General features: G+C 38.8%; 1 protein-coding gene across 2 annotated transcripts in view; it reads right to left on the reverse strand.

Annotated features, from left to right (window-relative positions):
* Positions 1–282: 282 nt before the first annotated feature.
* Positions 283–26,816, reverse strand: part of LOC114464356 (solute carrier family 45 member 3) — a 44,392-nt gene continuing 17,858 nt past the window's right edge. For both annotated transcript variants that reach the window (XM_028448451.1, XM_028448452.1), the window contains exons 2-6: positions 17,733–18,098; positions 11,571–11,761; positions 9,753–10,410; positions 4,281–4,546; positions 283–4,194 (exon numbers count right to left, since the gene is read on the reverse strand). In XM_028448451.1, the coding sequence (XP_028304252.1) occupies positions 3,763–4,194; positions 4,281–4,546; positions 9,753–10,410; positions 11,571–11,761; positions 17,733–17,880 (1,695 nt within the window). In that variant the 5' untranslated portion in view covers positions 17,881–18,098 and the 3' untranslated portion in view covers positions 283–3,762. The remainder of the gene's footprint in view (positions 4,195–4,280; positions 4,547–9,752; positions 10,411–11,570; positions 11,762–17,732; positions 18,099–26,816) is intronic.

Consider the following 26,816-nt stretch of genomic DNA (forward strand, 5'->3'; position numbering starts at 1 on the left):
GCTGATCCTCTTTCTGATTTATTTCATCATTTGATCCTCTGCTGCCTGAAGATCCTCAATTTATACACTAACTGTCATTGTATTTATAAAAGTGGAATGTCGTTTCAAGCACAATTGTTGTTGTAAAATGCAAATTTTTCATAGATATTTTATACCATGATAAGAGTAGAATTACATCACAACCTTAAGATTTTACAACAAAAACTATTTGCTACTACAGTATATATGTAAACACACATATATAAACAACTCAGGACAACAATTCATCAACAATGCAGCTTTTATTTTTGTATAAAATGTATTTTGGCACCAGCGAATTTATACTTACTGTGAAACGTGTTTTAATGAGACAGGTACAGCTTTGTGTATTTACTGCATGCATTAGCGATGAGACGTTGGTAACAAGAGGTTTGGGGAAAAAAAAAAAAAAAAAAAGTCATGTCGGAACAAAGTTTGGCACTTTTTGTTTAAATCGAATGAAACCAAATGGGGTCACAAAATTATAAAGTAAAACCATTACCAACACTCATCACTCTGTCATGGCATACATTTATATAATCAACGTTAAAATCTGATTACAAATGTATCAAAAAGACATTTGAAGCTCTTCTGCTGCCTCCCATTTCAGGTCAATTATTGAGATGTTTTTATGCTTTGTTCGTTTTTAAATGTTTTTTATGCAATCGAAACTGCCAATGTAATATTTCAGAATAATATTAATGTATTAGTTTAATTTAAACATAGAAATGACCCATGAATGGTAGACACAAGTAGTTATTGTGACAGATGCATTCACACACAATGCCAAACTAAATAAACCTCAAACAGAGTTGTTTGGTGGAAATAAACTCTCTTTAACTGACAAGACACAGCAGTGATTGCAAAACGTTCCCACATCTGATTAGACACACTCCAACATCAGCAGTACCTACATTGTATAATGTCAACAAAGCTACAGTCAAATCAGTAACATTAGAATAAATTATAGTCTTAATGCAGCGCCTGAACCGGATCTATACAAATAACTTATTGTTTTTCACAGAAACAGCCTTCACCCCCGCACCAAGAAAAGATGCCTAGAAGTCCGATACATGCTATTTTTTTGTGTAGTAAAAGCATAATAAATAAAAAAAATACATACAGTATTTACAAAAAAAAAAGTGTGAAAATAAAATGTACAGGCACTTTTGTTTTGACACCTTTGGCTACTGCCAGGTTTAACTGTGCATTTCAGGGTGAGAGGAAAAAGAATGTCCCTTCAGTGTTTTACCAATGTGACAAATCCTCTCCTCTGCTCACCCACGCACAGAACAACTCAGACAATAGCATCTTTCAGGACAGTTTTTACTCTCTCAGCTTCATCTAGGACCCTTTGTGCAGGACTCAGAGATGAAAAGAAAATAATACTCAAACAAACAGTTATACTGTACAGAAGTAGATTAGGGCCAATTTTGATAGAGAAAATAATTGGGCAAATCAAGAACAAAGTTGAAATGTCGAGATTAAAGTTTAAATTTCAAGAATAAAGTTGTAATATAATGCCGAGATTAAAGTCGAAATTTTAAAGAAGAAACTCAAAACACAATAGCATAATGAAAGTGAAAGATTTGCTAATAAAGACAAATCTACGGAAGCGGACTAGGGCAAATTCACCATATACGACAACGGTCGTGATCAAAACTGGCCCTAATCTGTTTCTGTAGTCCTCAATAGCCACAGACGGAACTGAATGCTCAACCTCTTCCAAACTTGACTGGTTTTTCTTTCTGAACAGATTCAGTTTTTGGCAATATCTCTTTAAAGTTCTTAAGGAGACAACGCTGTATTTATGAGCTAAAAAAAGAAAGAATCTTTGTTATTAATCCTAACTATGAAGTATAGTTTAACACAGGTGTTCTCAAAATTTTTTGGCTCAAGTACCCTCTTTTCTCTTATTTCAGAACCCCTTTGTCCGACTACAACATTTTGCTTAGAGAACTATTTAAAACGATTAAACTCGATTCAACTTTATTTATATAGCGTAAAATACAACAAAGTCACCTCAAAGCGCTGAACAAAATATAGAGTTCACAGTAAAACAAAAAAAAAGAACCTTATTATTGTGCATACAATTTAAAGAATCTCATTTTGTAAATAAGTGGAAAGAAACAGTATTTAGTCCAGTGGTACCCAACCTTTTTTAGATCGTGACTCCATTTTGATATGAAGAATTTCTGGCGACCCCAAAGACATTTTTTTTCTTTCTAGAATTAGTTTTTCATCATGTTTGGGCTCAGATATCTTTGACTGCATTTATGTTCAACTAAATTTACATTTCACCAATTGAAAGTATAGAAATGCAGTTGTTTAGGATTGTGTGTTTTTTTCATTGAAAAAAAGAATAATAATTACCGGCACAAAATTTCAAAAATCTATTTACATTTTCCAAAAAATTCACTTCAACTTTCATCACGATATTGTATTTTGAGTTTGCTTTCAAAATTTTGACTTTAATCTCATTTTTCCAACTTTAATCTCGACAACAAGGAGGCGTTAAAACAAACAGCATTGGGTTCAACACTGGTTTATACAGCATAAGGAAAAACCACTCACACTCCATTGAATATCACTTTTCATAAATTCCACACTTAAACAGCGCTCACTTTTTCTCACGTCTCCACTCGCACGCTCTGACTCACACCGACCTCAGCATTGTTTCCATCCCATTAATGCAGTTCTCACACTTTCACTAATTTCCAGTAACCAAATGTTTTTATTTACAGCAATATTTTTGGGCCTTCTCATGAATGGAAGATACTGATCCAATCCATCTATCACACATTTCCTGATGTGTGGACACCTAAACCCGTCTGGCCTGAGATTGTCGTTTAGGGATCAAATCTGAGGAGCATAAGAGAGTTCAGACCATGAAGAAGACAAAAACAGAAAACAAGAGGAGCAGTGAAGAACAACTGGATTATAACGAAGGATAAACAACTTCATTTAAAAAAAGAAACACCACAGTCGGTAATTTCCCCTCAGCAGGTTGCATAAAAAAGTCCCATAGGGATAATATAGTTATAATGTATACAAAATAATCTTAGTAAAACTATTTCATGTATTAATTATGACACAATATAGATCAGAATAAAGTACATCTTAATTCAAAGAGGGTTTAAAGTCACAGAGGAACATGAGTGATTTTTTTTTTTTTTAAACATATTCCCAAAATTTGCATTGAAACACATTTCACAAGTTGGGCAATGCATTATGGGAAACATGGAATACTGTACAACTTTTAAAAATGAATTAGAAGACAAATGACAGGACATCTTCACTTCACCACCTTTGATGGCACACAAGGAAGGAGTTAAGGCCAAACGTGTTAGAAATAAAAGCTTTAGGCATGCTGTGCCAGTTATGCAAATCTATTATATTTCAATTGCCTTCTAAAGACAGATATTTCACAAATGGCACATTAAGTTTAGTCTTAGTTAGGGCTACTGAAATAAAACACAATAAATAAAATCAGATTGTAAAGACAATCTAGATTTGACCTGTCTGATGTAAACGCCACATGAACCATGGACTATTATTCAAATATTAATCCAACAAGATGATGCCTTGATTGAACCATTATGTAAACTTGATTTTTACATTGTTTGCAGATAGGGAATTGTAGGACAAGCTTGGTATTCTGGGATCAGAAGTGCATGGCTGAATGTCTTCCCTGGCAGCTGATTGACTAGTAATGTTTTACAGTGTTCACCTTCTACAGGTTCCTCAGCGTACCAGGTCCTTTTGGTCAAAGACAATCTGACTGGCCAGGTAGATGGCAACCCCTCCAAAGATGGCCGAGCAGGCGATGTAGGCAGTCACAGACTGTGCAAACTGAACAATCATACCCATGAAGAGGGTGGGGAAAACCTGAGAGAGGAGGAAGGTGCTGTCTAAGAGAGCAAAGTCCAAACCCACGCCCCGTTTCTCGAAGGCCGACTCGGCCTCGTCATGCTCCAGGCTAACGGGGCCGTGAGAGGCGCCGTTGTGGCTTTGTGGGATGGGATAGTACTCGTACCCATCCTGGCTGAAGAAGGGATTTGTGTTTTTGGAAGTCAGTCCATCATCTTCTTCAACAGGAGTCAAATACACAGAGTCATGTTTGGCTGAGACTCCATTCGTATGAATGCTTTTGGTTTTTCTTTTTGGCATATAGATCTGAAACCACACGAAAACACCATTCGTTTACAAGAATCACAGATATACCTGATGAGCCGATAGTTTTTGTGTGATTGTGTGCCTACCTCTTTCTCCTTGTGGTAATGACAGGTGAGTGTGTAAGGCAGAGTTTGCAGCGCTGCGTATGCATAGCCAGTGAAAGCCGCCATGGCCGTGACCAAGACGACACTTTTGGAGAGACAGATGACGAGAGCTGAGGCTGTGAAGCTCACCATGCTGCTCAGGTAGACCCATCGGGAGCCAAAGTGACAAACCAAACGACTCATCACCAAGGAGAAGAAGGTTGAGGTAGCACACTGCAGGAACAGACCCAGGCTGCCCATGCGGATGCCTGAGAGAAGATGGAAAAATACACAATCAGGGATACACACACAGCTGAGTGAGACACAGATGGTGAATATGTTTTTTTACTGTTGTCGGCTAAGAAACCAGCAGATGTTCTCAATCAACGCATCATCTCCCACTAAGGCTCCAACTCTGAAAGACTCACAATGTGTTTGACCAAAAGTGAACTTGAATGCTTGATTTAGCTGCTAAACTAAAGACTACAGACCTACTGTATGTAGGGTGGGAATGAAAGCTCGGGTTATACAACTTAACAGACAGCACTTTATAACTTTACAAACAAACCTTAAAAAGCCAGTGAACATCAAGCACACAGTCTAGCTCTTGTTTACTGAGGCTGTAAGCCTCCTGACTGGCATTTAACTGACTTAGCAAACCAGTTAACAAGAGTAGAACATTTTACAGAATTTGATTCTTTTGTGTCCCATATCCTGCCTAAGATAAGAGATTGTTCATATATACGCAGAGAAAACAGATTGGAAGCTTTAAAACAGGTTAAGTCCTGAATTTTACCAACAATTATAGCTGCTGCGCAGCAATGGTCAGGGCCAGCCAATTTTAGGCAAAACAAGACAGCAGCTGTTAGTGTGTAAATGCAGATTTCGATTGGCTGTCAAAAATTCAGTAAATAAAATAAATCCAAAAATACACATATTGAATCAAGACAGCATTAAGATGTTGATAGTTTGTTTTTATAAATGATTCATTGGCTCCATTAGTGAAAAACAAATCTTTAAAAATGCCATTTTTGCATTGAATTCAATTGTTAGCTTGAGCGAGAAAATCAAAATACTGAAAAAATAAGTTTTTAAGGTAAAATTCTGGTATTTTCCAAACACTGTCTACAATGACTTTGATGATCTTTGAAAATGTATTTGGCAAGAATACATGTTCACAATACCCCATGACCCTGAAACGAGCAGCAAAAAGGTCAGAAAATGAATGTTTACAATATCGTTTACTAGGGGTGTTGAAAAAAATCGATTCGGCAATATATCGCAATATTTTGTCGCGTGATTCTAAATGCATCCAAATCGATTTTTAACCTTTATTTAACCAGGAAAGTCTTTTTTTACTGCAGGGGACATTGTAACAATGTTGTTCTATACATATACCTCAGTTAAGTTGCACTAAAGTCATGTTGCACTAACATGAAAGTTGGTTTAAAAGCCACAGGCAGATTGTATGTTGTTTTTTTAATTTAAGTTGTTGGCAGATGGCATGTTAAAGTCAATGTTTTGAGTATAAAATATGCCAATAAAATATATTTCATACATAATGTCCTCATGAAGGTGTACAAATTTACAGATTAGTTGTTTCTTAAGTCATTAAAAAATAAAATAAAAAATTGCAATAATCGCCTTATACTTTAATATCGGGATATATCGCATCGTATCGTGACCTATGTATCGAGATATGAATCGTATCGCCAGATGCCAGGCAACACACATCCCTACCGTTTACAGTTCAATATTTTAATACACTGTGTAATTTGTGTAAATTTGTGTAGGACAGTCTGCAGATGTGTTGTAGCAAGTTTGGTGTCAATTGAGCAAAAAATGTGAGAGGAGATATTTTGAAATAAACAGATTGATGGACTTGATCATTTGCAATAGATTGAAATGTACAAAAGTTTCTTCGGTGTTGGGGCTACATTTTAGTGAAAGTTGCAAATCTGTAGCACATACAGTATGGTTGATTTGTTGTGATTTTTCAAAATATTGAACTTTAGAGGTTTGATGTCGCACCACCTTTCATGTCCTGTAAATCTTATTTCCCACTCATATTTAAATAGGTTCTCATACCTGTTATCACTTCTTTAATAAAAAAAAAAAGTAATTAAATTCTGATATTTTTAAGATTGCACAGCACAGTTGATCTTTATCTCAGCCTCCAATCACAGTGACCTCTGCTGGCTGTCGGCAAACAATGTGGGTCGGAATTTTAGCATCAGAGCGACATACTAGGTAGATCGTGTTACTCCAGGAAAACAGAACTGATAAACAAGCGTATGAAAAGTTACAGAATCAGAACAGGACAAAAATCTAAACTCTCAGTAATATGGATGAGCCTGAGGCAATGTACCACTCAAGTTTTGCTGAAGAGAACTGTAGTAGATGAAGAACTGTTAGTTTAGCTTAGCAATGATTGAAGAAAGCAAAGTAATAGTCGCAAAAGTAATAGTAGTAACTAAACAGATGGTTCCTTTGTGCTTGGCTTTCAAACACCAGTGATAAAAGGTTTTTAGGCCGGGGTGCCAGACTCAAAACGCAGCTCCCTTTGTTGTTGTTGTTGTTCTTCTTCTTGTGTACACTAGTTAAAAACGCTCCTCTGTTATTCGTGAACGGATCGGGCTAAAATGTGGTAGGTATAATCCATGGCTGTGTATGCATTGACACTCAGAACCTGATTTTCGATTTGGGGCCCCAAAAGAAAAAAAATTAACGAAAGTCAATTTCTCATTTATTTGCGAGCCAAATATTACAAAGGTTGGTGGTACCAAATCATTGGCACATACCAATATATAAATGGGGCCTAGTACCCCATCCGTGTCACGGATTTTTCAAATGACTACTCCTCCATTAGTTCTCGTTAGATTGGAATGCAGTTTGGTGTGACTCTGAATATGATGAGACGCTCGGAGCCCTTTTTTTGAAATGGGGCCTGGGGGCCCACCCCCCATTTCCGGTGATTTCCAAATTTATGGGAACATAGTCGTGCGATATATTGTTTCAAAGGTAATTCAATGTCTCATTTATTTGTGAGTCAAATATTGCGACAGTTGGTGGTACCAAATCATTGACAAATACCAATACACGAATGGGGCCCATTACTTCATATGCACCATGGGGCGCCAGGGGGACATATGCTAAATCCACTTTTTCAGCCCATAAATGCATTTTGTTGTATATTTAGTGTTTAGAAGTACAAAAAAGTTCAAATTAGTCTCTTCAGGTGCTCTGTTGATATCTTTATATTCTGTTTTGGTCATATTTTTCAATCTGTTTTGATTTTTCTATTCTCTATTACGTTTTTTGAACAATAACATCACAGTATTTGCAGCGGAACTGCCAAATTAGGACATCGACTCCAGGCCCAACACTTCGAGCAATCCTCCATTTTTATTTCTCGCTTTTATTTTGTAGTCCAAGCTCAAGGATGTCGAAATTACGAGAGGAGAAGTCAAAATGTTCGGTTGTTGGATGTAGTTAACCACACGCTTCATTACACCGTCTCCCAGCATCAGAACCTTTTCGAAGTGCCTGGTTGAGTTTTATTTTTCACGGAAATGTACCAACATCTGTGGGTAAGGTCATTTTTGTGTGTGTGAAGCACTTCAAGGATGACTGCTTCTGCAACCTCCACCAGTATAAAGAAGGATTTGCCGAAAGACTTCGTCTGATTGAGGGTTCAATTCCTTCTATCTTTGGAGACAATGAACAGAGCACTTCGGTAAGCTGTAAATAACGCTAAAAAGTGTGATAAGACGTCCCTGTCATTTTTTGTTAGCATTAGCAGTTGCACCATCTTCATATGTTAGCGCTGTGTGCTCGTTTTAGATTCTTGATGATATGGCCTACGTGATTTAATTTAAGTCTAAAGTTTTCAGTAGTCATTTCATTTTGCCGTTTTGTCTTCGAAAAGATTGTATTAAAATGCATTTCGTGGCATTAGCTTGGCGCTAGCGCTAGCTCGGCGCCTGTATTAGCTCACTTGTTAGGGTTCTGCAGGTTCATCATCTTCATTTTCATCTCACTTCGCCGGGTCAGACTCTGGCTCCAACATGTAAGGCTGGATGGACAAGTCTTCCGTTGTTGACATTTTGTAAATAACGTGTGAATAAACATTTTCTGCGCCGCTAAATAATCGTATCTCTTCTATCAAACTACAAAAATGGCCGAACAGGGTGGAGTTGAACCGAGTGTCACCTCTGCAACCTGGAGAGGGGGCGGGGTCTCATTTGCATTTAAAGAGACCGCACCAAAACGAGTTGCTATTAGAAGCACATCAGAAAAGGGGTAGAAAAGGGGCCTGTGGAGCTACAATGAGGAATTCAGACCCAAGCATTGCAGTTCCGCTTTGAATAGACCACAACTGTATGATTTATATGTAAAAAAGGAAGGACTTAAATGCATGATATGTCTCCTTTAAATGACTACTCCTCTATTATGCTCGTTGAATCGGACTGTAATTTGACGTGGATATTCTATGAGCGGATGTCAAGAGCCTCTCAGAGACCTTTTTGAAAAGGGGGGGGGGCACCCCGTTTTCTGGTAATTTCTAAATTTATCGGAATATACGTAGTCATGTGATATAAAGTTTAAAAGGCAATTTAAAAATAAACAATAAAACATCATATTTGTAATGCTTTCACTTGTTAATTTTCCACTTTCTCTCTCTCAAGTACCCCTTGTGCCATCAATCGTCAACTGTAAAAATTACGTGAGGATACTCAAAAATACTTTAAAAATAGTAATCTACTTTAAACTCAAGATCAACGAAAGCAATAATTTCATATCGATAACCTCTTACATTTTGTGCTTATTCCAGTTAAAAAGGGAATACTAAATTAGCCAGTTAGCTTGTTAACAGTGTGATTTGACTATAGCTGAGATGCAATGATAACATGATGTCAATAGCTGCGTTTCCATTACCCTTGGATATGCGCAAAATCAAAATAGCGCAATAAATACCTGAATTTCGAAAAAACATTCAAATATTGCTAAAAGGTTTTTACACTTTTATGAGGAGGTATTTCAGGTGTTTCGATATTGAAATGTGTTACACGTTACAGAACGTGACGTACCTGGTCATATGACCACTTCTCTCCGAGAAAACATGGAGCGGGACGTGTAAACAGAAGAGGAGACCAGTTAACCAAATTATTACTGCCACATTAGACGTGAAACAACAAAGGAATACAGAGAGTTATAAGGACGTTCTGAGCGTCCATCTTCCTGCGGCAAAGTCTCGCGGGATGTAGTTTTACGGGAGTTAAGAGGCTCCGGTCCAAAACAACCTTCAATGGAAACACATTCAAAGCGCAATTATACTTTGTCGACATTTATAAATATCGCTTTTATTTTGCATAAATCTGAAATGGAAACCCAGCTAGTGTTTTATCAGTTGGTATAAATGGTATAAATTGTTGGAAGAAAGTAAGACCTGTAAAAGAAAGAGTACACACTGACCTTCATCATATCTTTGTCTGGATACACTTCCTGGTAACGCACTGGGTACGCCCTCATACAGGCCCTCCCCGACAAAGTCTGTGTAGAACAGCATGAAGGACATGACTGCTATCCAGCTGCAGAGCTGAGCCACACACAGCTGCTTCATCACCTGAGGCACGTGGCAGTAGCTCCTGTAGATGGCAGGGGTCATAGACCAGCATGTTCTCAGTAAGCACAGCAAGGGCCCAAACTTGAGGAACCTCAGTTTGCACTTGATCAGGTAGCAGCAGGAGCGCGGCACGCCGCAGCTGCCAGCCTCCAATGCTCCAGGTCCTGTTTCGAGCAGAGAACCCGATATGCTGCTACTGGCCGACGAGGCCTCCTCAGACACTTTCATGGTGATGAGCACGCTGAAGACGAAGATGAGGATGAGGAGGAAAAAAAGGCACTCCGCCTGGCCTCCAAGGTAGATGGAGAGAACGCCATGACTCCAGTCCAGAGCAGGAAGCAAGTACCCCACACAGCCTCCCAAACTGACCATGAAAGAGAACATGGCGAAGGCTTGGCTGCACTCTTCCTCCTCCCGGTAAAGGTCCGACAAAAGAGCTTCCAGTGGTGTGAAGCACATCTGTCCACAGAAGTCGAGCAGGCCTACGCCAAGAATGAGGAAACCAACCTTAAAAACAAAGCAAAAGACAAATACTTTAAACTGTGTTTTAAAGATGCTGGAGACAATATTTTTCTTCTAATCAGATCAAGACATTGTTTAGGCCTCATAAGCTGTGTTTCCATGACAGACTTCGCTGCAAGAAGTTGGACGCTCCAAACCTGCTTATAACACTATTCCTTTGTTGTTTGCTGTCTAGTATGGCAGTAATAATTTTGAAGTATAATGTTTTCTCAGAGAGAAGTGGTCATGTGACCAGGTATGTCATGCCCTGTGACGTGTAATTGCGGAAAAGGTGTTTCCATAGTGTTTGCGATACATTTCAATATTGAAACGTCTAAAATACCTCATGAAAGTGTAAAGTTCTTAGCAACATTTGAGTGTTTTTTCGAAATTTCCAGATTTTACACATTTCCAAGGGTAATGGAAACACAGCTGTAGATCAATAAATGGTAGATTATTTGCACGATTAAAAGATGTAAAAGGTAAATTTGCCGCTCGAAAGATTATTTTCATATCCACTGTAAACACGGTTTATTGACATTTTTGGAAAAGTTTCACGCATTGAATTGTGGGATGTGGAGTCCCATAGATGGATGCATAGGAGCGTTTTTACTTCATTCTTACCGTCATTTCTTGTGTTTTCCCAACACATTTCTGGTGTTTTCACAGACTAAAAGTTGTTGCAAAACGTTGGAAGTTAATTTTGGAATATTTCCGTGTTCATTACATCTTGCAAAGTGAGTTGATATCACGGGGAACAAACTAGAACAAGCAAATCACTGTGCTCCTTATAATTCCAGCAAGTTCATTTTGTTTTCTCTTTGAATAACTTGTCAAGGTTTCATCTACTCAGACAACTTGATCAAGGGAAGCCTCCAGAAAAAACTTGTTTGAGTAGATGAAACCTTGACAAGTCACTGTCCTCCTTGTCTGGCGAAGAAACACATGAAATCACAGTAAGAATAAAGTGAAAACACTTTCTGTATCCATTTATGGGGCTCCACATTCGAGAATGCAACGCTCAAAACTTTCAATCCTTTTACATCTTTTTACTAGCCAATGATGTGGAATTTATTGATCTATGAGGCCTACAATGTCTTGTCTGATAAAATAAACAATAACAATAAGGTTTTGTTTAGTAATAGTTGGTTAGAACTCTATACTACCTGCAGCGTGTGCCCGCCCCAGCTGAGACGTGCTGCCAGGATGTCAGCGTGGGGAATGATGAACAGTGCCAGGAGGACTCCCAGAGACAGAAGCCAGATGAAAGGCCGCCTCCTGCCATAGCTGCTGTTGCAGTGATCACTGGCTGAACCAATCAGGGGAATAAAGAACAAGCCGAGCACCGGACCAATGCCTGCGTTTCGAAAAGGAGAAAACATGGCAGAGGTCAAACATCGCTAACAAAATATTAAATCAAGCAGACGACCAAAGGAAAACTGCAAAAATTCTATCTTTAAACTGGCTCCAAACTGATCCGACTTTCACACGTTTTCTTACACAACACTCTGCTTTGTTATGACTTGTTTTGTTGCTGTCCCCGTCTGTCTTGTTACTGACTTGCTGGAGGACACGTCACATTTATCCCTCTGCCATCCTCCTCACTGAGGCTGGTGCTGAATCCTACAGATGCCCTTCTGCTTGAAGGCAGCGGCTCATCCTCCACACGTGGCTGAGTCTGGCTAATTAGAGCGCACCATGAGACACTGGGTGTTCGCACACAGACACGCACATATGATGGCAAATGACCGCTCTCGGGGCTGCATTTTGACATTTCCAAGCCCCCCTGTGGAGTTTTCTATCAGAGTCAAGACAAGTTTTTTGCTGACATTCAATGTGTCTCATTGTGTAATTGTCCTTTTAATGCTACGAGACAATGAACGATACAACTAAGCTTTCGAAATGCAAAATTCCAAAGAAAAGGGTTGCCACACTTGTTTCACAATGATTTTTTAAAGACGTTTTCAGAACTTTTCAAAAATATTTACCAAATTTTCATGACTTACTGTAGTTCTGAACCGCTAAGATTTATTCAAGACCATCAGACCGGGCCTTTCCAGTAGGTGTGTCACGGTTAGTAGCAAAAATGTGGCACAGGGAATGCAAGTTGTGTCCATCACTTATCTGTCATACAGCATCGTACAATGGCGCAATAGCCTTAGCACCCATTTTGCAATATTTTTTAAATAATGCGTCAGCTATTGCATGTAACATTAAACAACAACTAGTGCTACAATGTTTAATTAAAAGACTATAAGATTACAATTTCAATTAGCAGACAGTATTAAAGCTACAGTATGTAACACAAGGTGTTAGGGTTAAGGGACTTGCTTAACATCCCAATGAAATAGCGAAGGTTGGATTTTAAACATTAAAGGGGACATATCATGGTTTTAAATCCTTCCTTTTTACATATAAATCATACAGTTATGGTCTATAAAAAGCGGAACTGCAATGCTTGGGTCTGAATTCCTCATTATTATAGCTCCACAGGACACTTTTCTGATGTGCTTCTGAGAGCAACTCGTTTTGGTGCGGTCTCTTTAAATGCAAATGAGACACTCCATACCCCGCCCCCTTTTCAGGTGACACTCGGTTTAACTCCACCCTGCTCGGCCATTTTTGTAGTTTGATAGAAGACATACGGCTATGTAGCGGCGCATAAACTTTTTATTCAGAGGTTATTTACAAAATGTCAACAACGGAAGACTTGTCCATCCAGCCTTACATGTTCGAGCCAGAGTCGGACCCAGCGGAGTGAGATGAAAATGAAGATGATGAACCTGCAGAACCCTAACAAGTGCGCTAACACAAGCACCGAGCTAACGCTAGCGCCAAGCTAACGTCACGAAATGCACTTTAATACAGTCTTTTCAAAGACAAAAACGGCAAAATGAAATGACTAATGAAGACTTTAGACTTAAATTAAATCACGTAGGCCATATCATCAAGGATCTAAAACGAGCACACAGCGCTAACATATGAAGTCTGAAGACGGTGCAACTGCTAATGCTAACAAAACAATGACAGGGACGTCTTATCATCACACTTTTTAGCGTTATGTACAGCTTACCGAAGTGCTCTGTTCGTTGTCTCCAAAGATAGAAGGAATTGAACCCTCAATCAGACAAAGTCTTAAGGCAAATCCTTCTTTATACTGGCGGAGGTTGCAGAAGCAGTCATCCTTGAAGTGCTTCGCGCACACAAAAATGATCTTGCCCACAGATGTGAGTACATTTCCGTGAAAAATAAAACTCAACCAGCCACTTCGAAAAGGTTCTGATGCTGGGAGACGGTGTAATGAAGCGTGTGGGTTACTACATCCAACAACCAAACATTTTGACTTATCCTCTCGTAACTTCGGCATCCTTGAGCTTGGACTACAAAACAAAAGCGAGAAATAAAAATGGCGGATTGCTCGAAGTGTTGGACCTGGAGTTGATGTACTAATTTGGCAGTTCCGCTGCAAATACTGTGATGTAATAGTTAAAAAAACGTAATAGAGAATAGAAAAATCGAAACAGATTGAAAAATATGAGCAAAACAGAATATAAAGATATCTACAGAGCACCTGAAGAGACTAATTTGATTTTTTCTGTACTTCTAAGCACTCTAAATATACAACAAAATGCATTTAAGGGCTAAAAAAGTGGATTTAGCATATGTCCCCTTTAAAATAAAATAGGCTATATTTCCAAAACTTTTGGATTCGGTTTTTCAAATTCCATAACCTTTCTAGGAATTTCATGACCGTGGGGACTAGTGATCGATCGAGTCATCGGCCGGGTGATTTCATCGGCCAATTTTTGCGTCTTTTACGTGTATCCGCATTGGCCGATGCTCGCTGCTGCATTCACCGATCCACTTTATTAACAGAGCAGCTGCTACAGGCAACGACAAGTTTGAAACTTTCAAAGCATCTTTTAGCTGTTTAACTTGGGTGTTGTTCCGTGGTTCCACGTGTTGTTATCGTCGCAGTTGTATTTAACGAGCAGCTGGCTGGAGGTTTGGCGTGTGTGTGTATTTATTCTTGTTAATGTTGATGCAATTTAGAACAGACACTTAAACAGTTTGTTGCTTAATGCGCATCTGACATCACGTTATTTTCCTCTGCTAATTTATGTTCTGGGGTTGTGTTGGAATGGACAAATATTCATGGTTTCTTTTTGTGTTTAATACTGTAATTATATATATTTATACTCAATAATACTGTTAATAACATATATCTTCAGTCAGGCGAACTTTTATCAAAGCTATTTTCAGGACAAGGACAAACAGTTCTCTTTTACAATATTTCATGAGATGTCACTATTTTTTACTTGTTCTACATCCCATTTTAATTTTTTTGTTAAATATTTTTTACTTGGTGTCATTATACCTCACCTTTGTTCATTTCAAAAAAATATTCCTTTTTTTAAATTGAAACTTGTACCATTTGTTATCATCATTGTGTAATTTTTATGATGTAAATTGAGGGAGCAAATGTAGTATCGGCTCCAAATATTGGCTCAAGAAAATTGGCACTACGTATCGGTCAATGTCTAAGGCTGATGTGAAAAAAAATTGGTATCGGCATTGGCCCTAAAAAACCCATATCGGTCAATCCCTAGTGAGGACCTTGGAAGAAGCTAAGAAGCTAACTGGCAAATGCAGTCTTGTTGGACGAATACAAGCACTCAGTTCCAACACATTTCATCTGAGTGCAGCTGTGGAAGCCCATCACAACTATCCTCACCATTTACAGCAGTAAGACGGTCTCACGCTTTCTTTTCACTGCTAAGTCTATCTTTCAGCACACAGCCTCTCAAACACACCAAAGAATAAGTGATGTGTATGTCTAACCTTTTATTATTTATTATTATTGTTTTGTTTTGAGATGTGTTATGAGATGTGTCACTATTCACGATAAACTGAACATGCTAGACTAACAAGGGGGAAACTGGAGACAACTGTGGCACGACACAGCCGACACATGGTCATTAGACAAAGCTGATGGCAGCCGGCTGAGAACCTGACACCACTGCTTGGGGAAATTAGCCTTAAACCTCCAAAGACAGATTATCATCGTCATTCAGATAACACACAGGCACTCAATTATTATACAGGCATATGGGAATGAGGCCGAGTGCCATTTTTCAGATTGGTACACAGTCGAGTACAATATAATCATTATTCTTAGTATCACTACTCACAGTGAGAGAAATGGGAAAGCACAAGTGTTTGGTCTTCGTACGTGAATAGCCAGCCTCTGTCGCTAACACAGAGACTCTTGGTGGGATAAACTTGTTTCTGTGTTCTGTAAAGTCACAAGGCAGACTCTCAAAGAGATGCCTTTTGAACAGATAACTATGTGAAAGCCATTTTGTCCTCCAGGATAAAGCAACTATTCACATTTGTTTTCAAGTAAACCTAGTTAGTGTATACTCCGGCTGAGCTATTCTCATGTTTTATAAACAATAACGGAAGTTCAAACATGCTGTGAAAGTGTAAATTATAGAAAGAATATAAGATATACAAAATAAATACATGCATATGTACACATACACAATACACACATGCCCACATATATGCATACATACACTATAAACAAATTAAAATTAAAAACCCTGAGTGAACAACAAAATAAATAAGTTACCCAAAAAGTTGTGGGATCATCAGCTCTAATTTACGGTATCCTTAGCTTCCATTTTCTCTATGTGAGTGAGAAAAGGTTGCCAGACAGTATAACATTTCTGCCTCTTGTGGTGTATCATATTTTCTCATATTTTAAGAAATGAACAATATAATTTACCCATGATTTATAACTCAGAGGATGTTTGTCCATCCATTTAAACAATATTAGTCGTTTGCTAAAAGAGAACCAAAATCTACCAGGGTTTTGGCCAGGGCTTCCTCCGCATTTACAAACTGCTTCTCCGTACCGTTGTGTGTGATCCATAATCTCGCTGGGTAGAGGAGGCCGTATCGGATGTTTGGGCATCCCCGCAACAGCCGCTTTACCGCCGTAAATGCTGATCTCGCCTGCACCACGCTTGGGGGGGTAATCCGGGAATATATAGACGGTAGTTCCGTTGATTTGAAGCGGGCCGGTTTCCCGAGCACGGCGGAGAATCTCCACACAGTCCTGATAATAATGTAGCTTGGCTACAATGGCGCGTGGCTTATCTGATCTCCTTGCAGGTAGACCCCAGTGAGACCGGTCGATCAGAATGTCTCCGTCCATGTTCAGCACCTTTCTCAGCAGACTGGAGACAGCAGATGGAGTGCTAGAACCGGGTGTTTCAGGCACATTCAAGATCCGAATATTGGAGCGTCTCATCCTTTCCTCAAAGTCGAGGCATTTTTCTTTCAAACTGGTTACCTCAGTCTCCAGCCATCCCACTTTAGTTTGCAGTGAAGTCACGTCATCAGAGCACACTGACAGTCCACGTTCCATTTTCCGATATGGTTGTTTTCATCGTGTCCAAGTCGGAGCGGATTGCAGCTGTACTGTTAGTCACTTCTGATTTCACAGCTTGTAGGTTGTTTCTAATGACTTGTAGCTCTTCAACAAGCATGGTTTTCAGCTCCGTCATAAGCAGCACGACTATTTCATTCTTCAATTAACTAAGTATTTCAGCTTCCATGTCTTCCGTGTCCATTTGGTCATGGGGTTTGCGGTGACTCCCGTCCGTCAGCATCAGTAACCGAGGTCGTGGCTTTAGGCCCAGGATTAGAGGATCCTCCGGCGAACTTGTAATTTCTTAAGTTATTAGCCATTGGTGCAGCAAGCACTGAGAAGCGACGGACAAAGGAGACACTTAAAGCGATACAACGTCACCAAAGATGATAAAAAGTGCCTAGTTACAGCTTTTAAACAAATTTTTTCGGTAGAGCTTGACAGAACACGTGTCACTTCATCGCCTGCTCGCTAGCGCCCCCGGTGTTATTTTATTTTATTTTTTAAATATTGTACAATTTGACAAACCTCTTATTTTATATAGATGCCTTTGTGGAAGAAAAATTAAGCTCCAATTGTGCAAGATTACATTTGTTCCTTTTTAAGTTTCTACATGAGATGTTTACTGTATACAAGGGAAACGTGGCAAGATTTATTACCAAAAATAAACATGGGGGTAAAAGTAACTAGTAACTTTTACTTTAAGCACTATTTAATTGAGCTACTTTTTACTTGTACTTGAGTATTTGATGTATTATTACTTGTACTTGAGTACAATTTCAATCACGTAACGGTACTTCTACTAGAGTATGATATATCAGTACTCTTTACACCTCTGCCTACATTACACAGTGGGGTTAGACACTCTCCCTAACTAACCAAGCCTTACCTAGCACCATGGTCATGTAGCGCTCCTCTACTCCAGCCTCCAGCAGCAGCGGGGGCACGTATGTGATCCCAGCTGCTACACAGATCTCCAGGCCACAGGTCAGGGAGTTCAACAGGACGAGACGCCACTGAGACCTCCATCCAGGCATATTTATTCGGAGTCGGCTACCCTTTCCTCCCCTACAGGACGACCGCTACTGGAGGCAGGGGGGGTGGGAGAAGCACCCTGACAAGGGTGAGGGGGGAATCGTTGGTAAGCGGTTGGTGCTCCAGTGGGACCAAAGCTCTGTTGGGAGGGGACGACAGCGAAGACACAAGAATGTCTCAGATGACCTGGACGACTCATCCTCTTCTTAGCATTCTGGATCTGAAGAGGAGAAGAAATTGCTTTAAAACAACATGCACCTGACCTTCATCAAACCATCTCTGGTATGTCACTCATAATATTGTACTGGCAGAAAATGGCAATTAGGAATCTGGTATCTTCTTTTTGACGAGTCTTTTTTCAGTCACTACACATTAATTTTAGTGTCATTCAGTTGCACAATGTGTATACTTCATAAAACTTTGTATACAAACAATGTAACCAAATATAACACAGATTACGTCTAAAGCTAACGATCCTTCACCAACTGCTTCAGTTGAGAAAACTAATAAATAACCTGGCAAATCAGATGAGTTGTTATTCTAAACTTGCACTACAAACCATTTTTACATGTCACTTTTCCCAAATGTTCCCCACCTTTTTACTGTCTTTGACTTATTTTTACTTCCCTATCTAAATCCACCAGCCACTCTCTCCTTAGATGACCCTGTCATTATGTGCATTTCAAACCCTAAACGCAGCTTTGGTCACATTTACATAGGTGCCCTTTTCCTAAAAATTTAAGAAGGAGATGATGGTAGAGCTGTCGAGCTAAGAAAGCATGGGGAAGTCTTTGGATCATGAAAATACCATACCGAAGAGAAGGTTTCAGAGTGGAGGACTGATCTGGTCACATGGTTTAATAAGCCAGATTTGAATAATAGAACTTTTAGGGTTTACTTGATTTTAATCCATCAATGATGAGCAAGCCTCAGCTTTGGGCATTAGGATGATGAACCTGACACTAAAGTAAAGTACAACTACCATTGGACAACATTTACCATTATGTGTTCCACTGCAAAAACACCAAACATTTCCCTAATACAAATCTGCTATGCTGTATTTTTACTCTGCGTTGATGGCATTTTTCTTTTATTAGTTGAAATACAAAAGATACAAATGTGCCTGCCAGCCAAGCAAATCCTCTGCTCATTCCAGGGCCAAATCTTAGAAGAAAACTAAACTGCAACTATATGAAAAACAAAAGAGACACTGTGAAAATAAGTATTCCAATAACACTCATACCTACGAGCATTCATCTCCATAAATCTGTGCTTACTGTGAAAAGTTTACTGTTGTTATACAAATTGAAATGCACTGTTAAAGTACAGGAGAAGATCAGAAACAGGAACAAAAACATAAATAAAACATGGTGCTGTATTTACATTGGTGCTACATTTCTCTGCCAATGCTACACATTTGGTTTCTCCCAGGAAATAAATAAATGTGATGCTTTTGTCACTTAAAGAAAGAACACTTGACTAATCTCATTATGAATGATATGGACCAATTTTTTTTTATGAGGTGAGGAGGAGAAGAAAGGGGTTGAGCAACTCCCGGTGAGTATTTGAAACAGTTGGCTGTAGTTGAATTACTCTGCTACCATAAAAGCACACTTCCTGAGAAAAGCATTTGTTGGACTCAGAATAGATGCTTATGTAGCCATGTGTTTTACTTCAACATGCAGTTTAATGGCCGAAAATAATAAGAGTGTGTGGATTGCCAAAGAAAACCTGTATGGTAATCAGCTGTGGGTTTTCCCGTAAGCTGCTCGACATGAAAACAAGCAATTTTACCGTTAGTGATGCACCAATACTGATACTGGTATCAGCTATCGGTCCGATACTGCACCAATATACTCGTACTCATTAAAGTTCATGTTACCAGAAAATGATACCCATTGCATCTAATGGCTTTGAATGGTGGCCTGTCATTTGTGTTGTATTCTTTTGGATTAGCCACCAGGGGACATATTTAACATTTTTATAGTCATTTTTAAAACTATTTTATCAAATATTCAAACATTTGCTGTAACAAGCAGAAAATAAAATAAAACATGTCTTCTAATTCATCGCATTTGTGATATAAGTATCGGTACTCGCGATTGGCAAGTACTGTACACATACCCAAGTATTGGTATTGTATTGGTTTGGGGAAAAGCTGGATTGGTGTAACCCTATTTACGGTTTTAAAACATCCAATACTTTTACTTTAAGAATAGAGTTCTTTCTTTGTGACTTCAACTAGTATATTTTGCAAAAACAAAACAAAGGTTTTTCTCTCATGCCGACTGGTTTTCTCATGACGCGAATATAAATAAATTAATAAACAAAGTAAGGCCAGCAAAAACATAACCTACTTGGTGGAGGCAATAATATAATTAGGTTTTTGGGATTTTTATTGTGGCTATCTTAAAGTAAAAGCTTTTTGCAAATCTGAAAAACAGTGCAACTGTGTTGACAGATTGGCCTGGGTCACAGAGGGGGGGAAACATTTCACACCCGTCAGATTTCATTCCCCCCTAGCCTGGGCACACTGAAAGACACCCATCGGGGGACCAGCCTTTGCCCCTTCGGTCTGTCTGGCCACTACAACCCCCTAACCCAAAGTGAGTGTGTGTGGGGGGTGTGCGTATGAGTGTGTGTGTGTGTGTGTATCCTCCCTCTCTGATGCATTTTTTTCCCTCATCCTTCCTGAGCCCTCAGGGTCAGCTTTGTCTCTGACCTGCATTCAACAGAACTCTTTTGACATATCTGCCCACGACTGGTTATGCCTTTATGGTTCTGACTCTCAGTGTGAATGATTTCTAATGCAGCCACAGCTGACTCCCAGTCAAACTTTCTCACTAAAACTTAAAGGGTCCCCAGTGACAAGAACAGATACATTTCATTTGTCTACTCAAGCAGTCATGGCTGTCTGCACATTAAGCTAAAAAGGGAGTCAAACCTCAAAGTATAATTGGTTATGACTCCCTTACAGCTGGAATGTCAGGCAAACAAATGGAAAAATTGAGTGGTAGTTGCCAGGAACGGCTCAAACCACCAAATGGTAAACCTGCTTTTTAAATTTAGGTTTTAGTTTATGTGAGATAATGTGTAATATGATCCAACAAAAGCACGAGAAGGGGAATCACTAAATTCGCTCTGATCTGCTCATTTCCGTTTCCATGTGTTAAAATGGAAAAGTGACTCAATGTTTACAAAACGTTAAAGAAAAAGAAAAAAACTAAGTCTGCAAACATAAGTCAATAATCTTGAGCCTCAAGCTGGGTTGAGGACTTTGTCTTTTCGTAAAAACTATGTTGTTGTATCTCTAAGAAGAGAAACAAAATATTAAAACAGAAAATATTCTTACAAAACGGTCACACAATAACAACAAGAAGACAGTCAAGTCGTCAACATCCCCGGACAGATTGTTTGTCATTATAACTCACAACGTTTTCCTAAATGTCCTATATCTAAGAAGTTAGATGTATACATAAGAAAATATTATCACATCAGAATATAAAATTACTAACTATATTAAACGGTTTCCAAGAAAAGCTGTCCCCTTTGAAGACACCTCGAACAGAGTCCAAAAAACGAAACAAGGGCAATAACTCCAGAAAATCTCATTTTCGAACTCCATCAATGTATTGATACCCTGAAGCCACACACCGAATTTGATTATCCTATCTTAAACGGTTTCTGAGAAACGCTGTCCACTTAAACTCAGACGGACGAATGCACGGACGGACGGAGCTAAAACCTATATACCCTTCCACACTTTGTGGCGGGGGATAATAATAAGGTGCTTTTCCAGGTACTACAGTTTCCTTCAAGAGTCAATAAATCCTCTGATCATAAAAATGTTTGTTACATTCCCTGAAGTCTCAGAATTGACCAAAGTAAATTACGTGCCTCAAACAATCTTTCTCCTGTGTGTTGGTCCATTAATAAGCTAGTGTCAGTTAGGGTGTACCAGTTATTCTGCCCTGAGTAAGCTAGAAAATAATGTATTTGAGTCTATTTCTGAGGATACCCATGATAATTTTCAAAAACAAATTATTTCATTAATTTATTTCCCATTGACAACTACATGCTAACAGAACTGACAAGTAAGATCTTTGCTTTTTGTTTTTACCCCATGTTCTAATGTCCTTTAATGCAGCTGATGCTTGGCCATAAGTATAATAAATTCTTTTATATGCACTTTGCTAAAAATACAGCAGGTAATATTCAGAGCTCCCTTTCAAAGTATAGTGAGACGTTGCATTAGCAAACACACTAGAAGTCTTACACTGGCACATCTAATTTAGCAATGATTTATACTCGGGCCCTTCTTTTTACTGGAGATTTGGAAACACACACAAAATCAGTTTTACTCTAGCTTTACATATTTAAATACCCTGAACTGAACTGCAGTCAGTGGGAGGCTGGAGGCTCTTTTTTGTCAACTTACTGACTGAACCTTCACCAAACCCTTTTCAGCCATCGGCTGTGCACCCCTCCAATGAGTGTGAGCAGTATTGCTACAATACAAAACAGGCTTTGTGTACATTGTGCTAGTGAGAGTAATGCGATATAGTGAAGTATCCTCTGCTGTGCAAACGTTTTTGTTTGAAGGAGGTCTGATTTGTGAGAGAAGAGAGACATGAATTTCTCGATGGCGACATTAGACCCACAAACACACAAAGGCAGTGGGTGCACAAACACCAGCAGGAGGGTCTGATTATCCGTCAACCTAAATGTCTCCATCGCTAATGCCTTTCTCTTCTTTTAGATCCTGCACATTAATTAAAGAATTCTGTATAACAGACAGGTTAGAAAAGGGCAACGTTAGAGGACAAGGCTGTGCTATACCCACTGTCTCTGGTTTTAAAAATGAATAACCGGTTTTTAAAAGCTTTCAGAAATGACTAAAAATAAACCCAAAAGGACCAAGAGTTTGAAAAGTAATATCGCAATCATCATCCTGATTATTCATTTTTCTTTCATGTAACACCATCTCATGCCCAATTAAACCATTTTCTAATCTTTTCTGGGTAAATCTTGGCAACTAAAGCACTTTGCAAGGTGTACATGTTATACACATAATGGCAATTAAAAACCCTTGAAAAACCCAAATGTTACAACATGCTGCACCATTACCATTTTCCAGAGCCCAACCAAACTTCTGGGTTGTGCATTGGTGCCATTTTGCTCCTAACAGAGCAGAGTGGGTTAACTGAATACATCTGACAGATATGCGAGTGTTCAGAAACAGGCAAGTTCAGGCAGGGTCAGTGATGGTCACGAAAGGCATATCCTTAGAGAGCTGCACAGACCCCATCGGTCACACCAGAGGTACCTTGACTGGTAACTAGTTCTGAGATGACAGCCTCACACCTCTAAGCAGTGGGCACTGCCTTATTTCTGATGTGTACTGGTGTGCTGATGCCAGTGGATGCTCTGGCTAGTCCTCTGACCTGAATCCAATTCAGTATCATCATGGGACATCATGTATTGTGCAGCAAAAGCTGCCAAGTCACACACACTCTCCAGGAGTGGACTGAAGTCTGGATAATCCTCACTGAGATTTCTTTCTGGTAAATACAATGCACAGTTGATCAACAGAGTTCATAAAGGTATGAGGAGTGAAAAACTATTGAGAGTTTTATTGAGCCTAAAGAAAATACTTCTAATAACAGGGTGCTTGTCTGAGTGCTTACCACTACAAATGGTGTTGCTTCCAATGTAAAGCAATATTATTGAGATCTAAAGTCTCAATTAGGTTAATCAATCAAGTGTACAAAAGTTAAACATTTTTTCAGTTGCGCTTAAAAGTTGTACTGGAACTGATTACGTTAATAACACTTTCATTTTTCTGCCTTGCCCTTTATGTTTTGACATTCAACCAATGGACTGGAACTGTCAGACTAAATAACCAATCGAGATAAATGAAGGTTTCAGACAATAAAACAAAGTAAATGAAGTACTTAACCTGCAGGTTAACAGCATTCAATGTGCAGTTAATTATTTTAACAACAAATTTATGATTGCCATAAATCGACCTCTACAGAGCCTGCTACCATTACCATGAGCAGTTTTCTTCAACCCGTGATAGTTGCATACATGCAGAGTAGGGGTGTAACGAAATAGTGAACTTGCGATTCGATATGAAATACGATAACGGGCTCACAATACTAAATACTCACAAAACGATACAAAAAATTAAGAGTAACAAATGTGTAACAAATCTTTGATCAAAAATGATTTGACTGCAAAAGTTGGAGACAGTGTGTTGGAGTGTTTTGTTTCACAAATATAAAATGGAAACAAATTTACCAGTCTAACATTTCTCAAACGTAAAATTTTTTAAATCTTTTTTCTTAGGACGTTTGTACTTTCCATTCATTAGCTGCCTCTTTCAGTACTGCAGCAATGCTTTGGCCTGTGTGTGATTAAAAAAATCGCTCATGTTTGGAGCACGTAGCTTTTCATTTCCCAATCATCGTCTCAAGCTGGGTTTCCATTACAGATTTTTACAAAATAAAAGCGATATTTCTAAATGTCGACAAAATATAATTGAACGTGTTTCCATTGAACGTTGTTTTGGGCAGGAGCCTCGTAACTCCTGTGAAATCCCATCCCACATGAGTTCGCTGCAGGAAGAAGATGGTCTGAACCTCCTAATTTTCTGTCCACACATATCGCGCCATGTTTTCTCAGAGAGCAGTGGTCATGTGACCAGGTACCTCGCGTCATGTGACCATGTGCGTCATGTTCTGTGATATGTATTTGCGTAAAAAGTGTTTCCATAGCGCTTTTGCGACACATTTCCATATTGAAAAATCTGAAATTCCTCCTCATGAAAGCCTAAAAACATTTTGGCAATATTTGAGTGTTTTTTAAAAAAATTCAGGTGTTTCCATTACGTTTTTGTTGCGCTGTTAAAATTTTTGCACATTTGAAAGTGTAATGGCGTTGAGTAGCAGGTGAAGTCCGGTCGTCTGTAGTTACCGCTACTCTCTCAGCCTTATCCATGGAGTCTTTTACTTTCGCGGACCAAGTCCAGTCGCAATGAAGTGCAAAGGATATCTGGGAAATGTCTGCTGCTGTGTGATCCATGTGTCGACACAGGGGGCTGTGCGTTGAAGTTACAGAAACAAAAACTACACCTATAAGTAGGAGTGAGTTATGGCAAGGATGTTGCAATACAATACGTATCATGATACTTGGGGAAAAAACTAGAAAATACTGTATTATTTTCATTTTTCATTGTCAAAAGAATCCCTTGATAAACTCTTCAAAACAATGCAATTTAACTACAAATAAATCTTGAATTAAATAAAGGAATAATATAAATGAAGAAGAAGCCTATTAATTTAAATTATGGTTCTATAGTATATAGTATACAATGCAAAACTGCATAATAGTTTTTTGTTTTTTTTTTTTAAAGTGCAACTGAAAATGTATTTTGTACCTTAACAATTGGACTTTAAAAAAAAAAAAAAAAAAAAACAGTCTGCATTGTATTTACGTCAGATATTTGTTTGGACCAGCAGAGGGCGGTGGTAACCCAGTGGTCGGTTGGGATGCAGCTATTCTGTGCAGTGAAGAAAAGATGCTATGCTAGCAGACAGAGTTAATAGAAAAATGTGACTTTTACAGATATTCACGTAATATTACAGATATTCTTTCGGCGCTAAAGGGGTAAGGAATCATTTATTAACATGCTTAAGAGTAGGAGGCGGCCAGAAAGAAAGTAGTAGTAGATTCCATCCGCCGCCTCAGCATTTGGACAAGAGAAGGATAAATATATATATATGCTGTTTAAAAAAAGATATCGAAAATCGATATCAACCGTGATACCTATGAATCGATTTTTAACTGCCTTACGAATAATCGTTACATCCCTATTCAGAGGACAAATTCAGTCAAAACTGTTTGCGTCAAAACATTCTATTCATTAAATAAATGTTTAAATTTCCCCCAAAAACCACACCATCAGGAAAAAAAAAAATTTAATTTCACACCCCTACCTGAGAGTGAACCTTTCAGTGTTTTCAGTCCATGCCTCGTCTCAATCTCTGCTTAGAAGACACTTTAGTGCTCTTATTTGTTAAATTACGGCTGTTCCGCGGACATGTTTGTCCGTTTCCAGACACCACGGTGTTTGCTAGCTTACCGTTTCAGCCAGGTAGTTTTTTTTCGATGCATCACTATACACGCAACCGACTTATGAGTCGACGGAGAAGAATCCATAATCTTCACTTAGTCCTCTATCTTGTAAACACTGCAGCATGTACATTACTACGGAAGCAAGAGGGTCTAATTTCTTTATATCACCATTTTTTTTATTTCACTGAATTTTGTGCCGCAAAATGTCATTGCATTTCTAACGCAGATTCATTTGCGTTCTTCCGGCAACTCTTTAAAGGCAGGTCCTGAGTGCCTTGACCCTGGTCCCTAGATGTAATCTTAAGCCCACATCCATCAATGTGACCCCTGACACTGACTACCATTCACTGCACATCATGTGATCAACCCAACATTTCAAAGATAGGGACATCACAAGCATTGGTGCCAAGATCCTCTCAGAGAAGCTTTTTTTATTTATTTATTTTTTTTAATCAATGGAGAACAGTCATCCTGCAATGAATATACGATGAAAGAACAATCTTTTATTTGAATAGTAAAGACAAACATGTCTTTCTTCTTGAGAGTCTGATGACACTTCATGTTCTCATAATATGAAGTTCTGTCCACTCTTTGCATAGGATGATGACTCACAGTAAACCCCTGACGATTCAAAGACCAAAAGTTAAAGCAGGAATCTATTAGTTCATTGTGCCACAGAGAGCTGTGCTGTTTAATATTATCGAGATTAATTTTAATAGGAGAGAACAAGCATAATTTATTTTGTGATTCATTCAATTATTAGCCTAACAGCAACATGTACTGTGTGTGTAGGCAAGCC

Source organism: Gouania willdenowi, chromosome 6 (genome assembly GCF_900634775.1).
Source record: "Gouania willdenowi chromosome 6, fGouWil2.1, whole genome shotgun sequence".
Lineage (NCBI taxonomy): Eukaryota > Metazoa > Chordata > Actinopteri > Blenniiformes > Gobiesocidae > Gouania > Gouania willdenowi.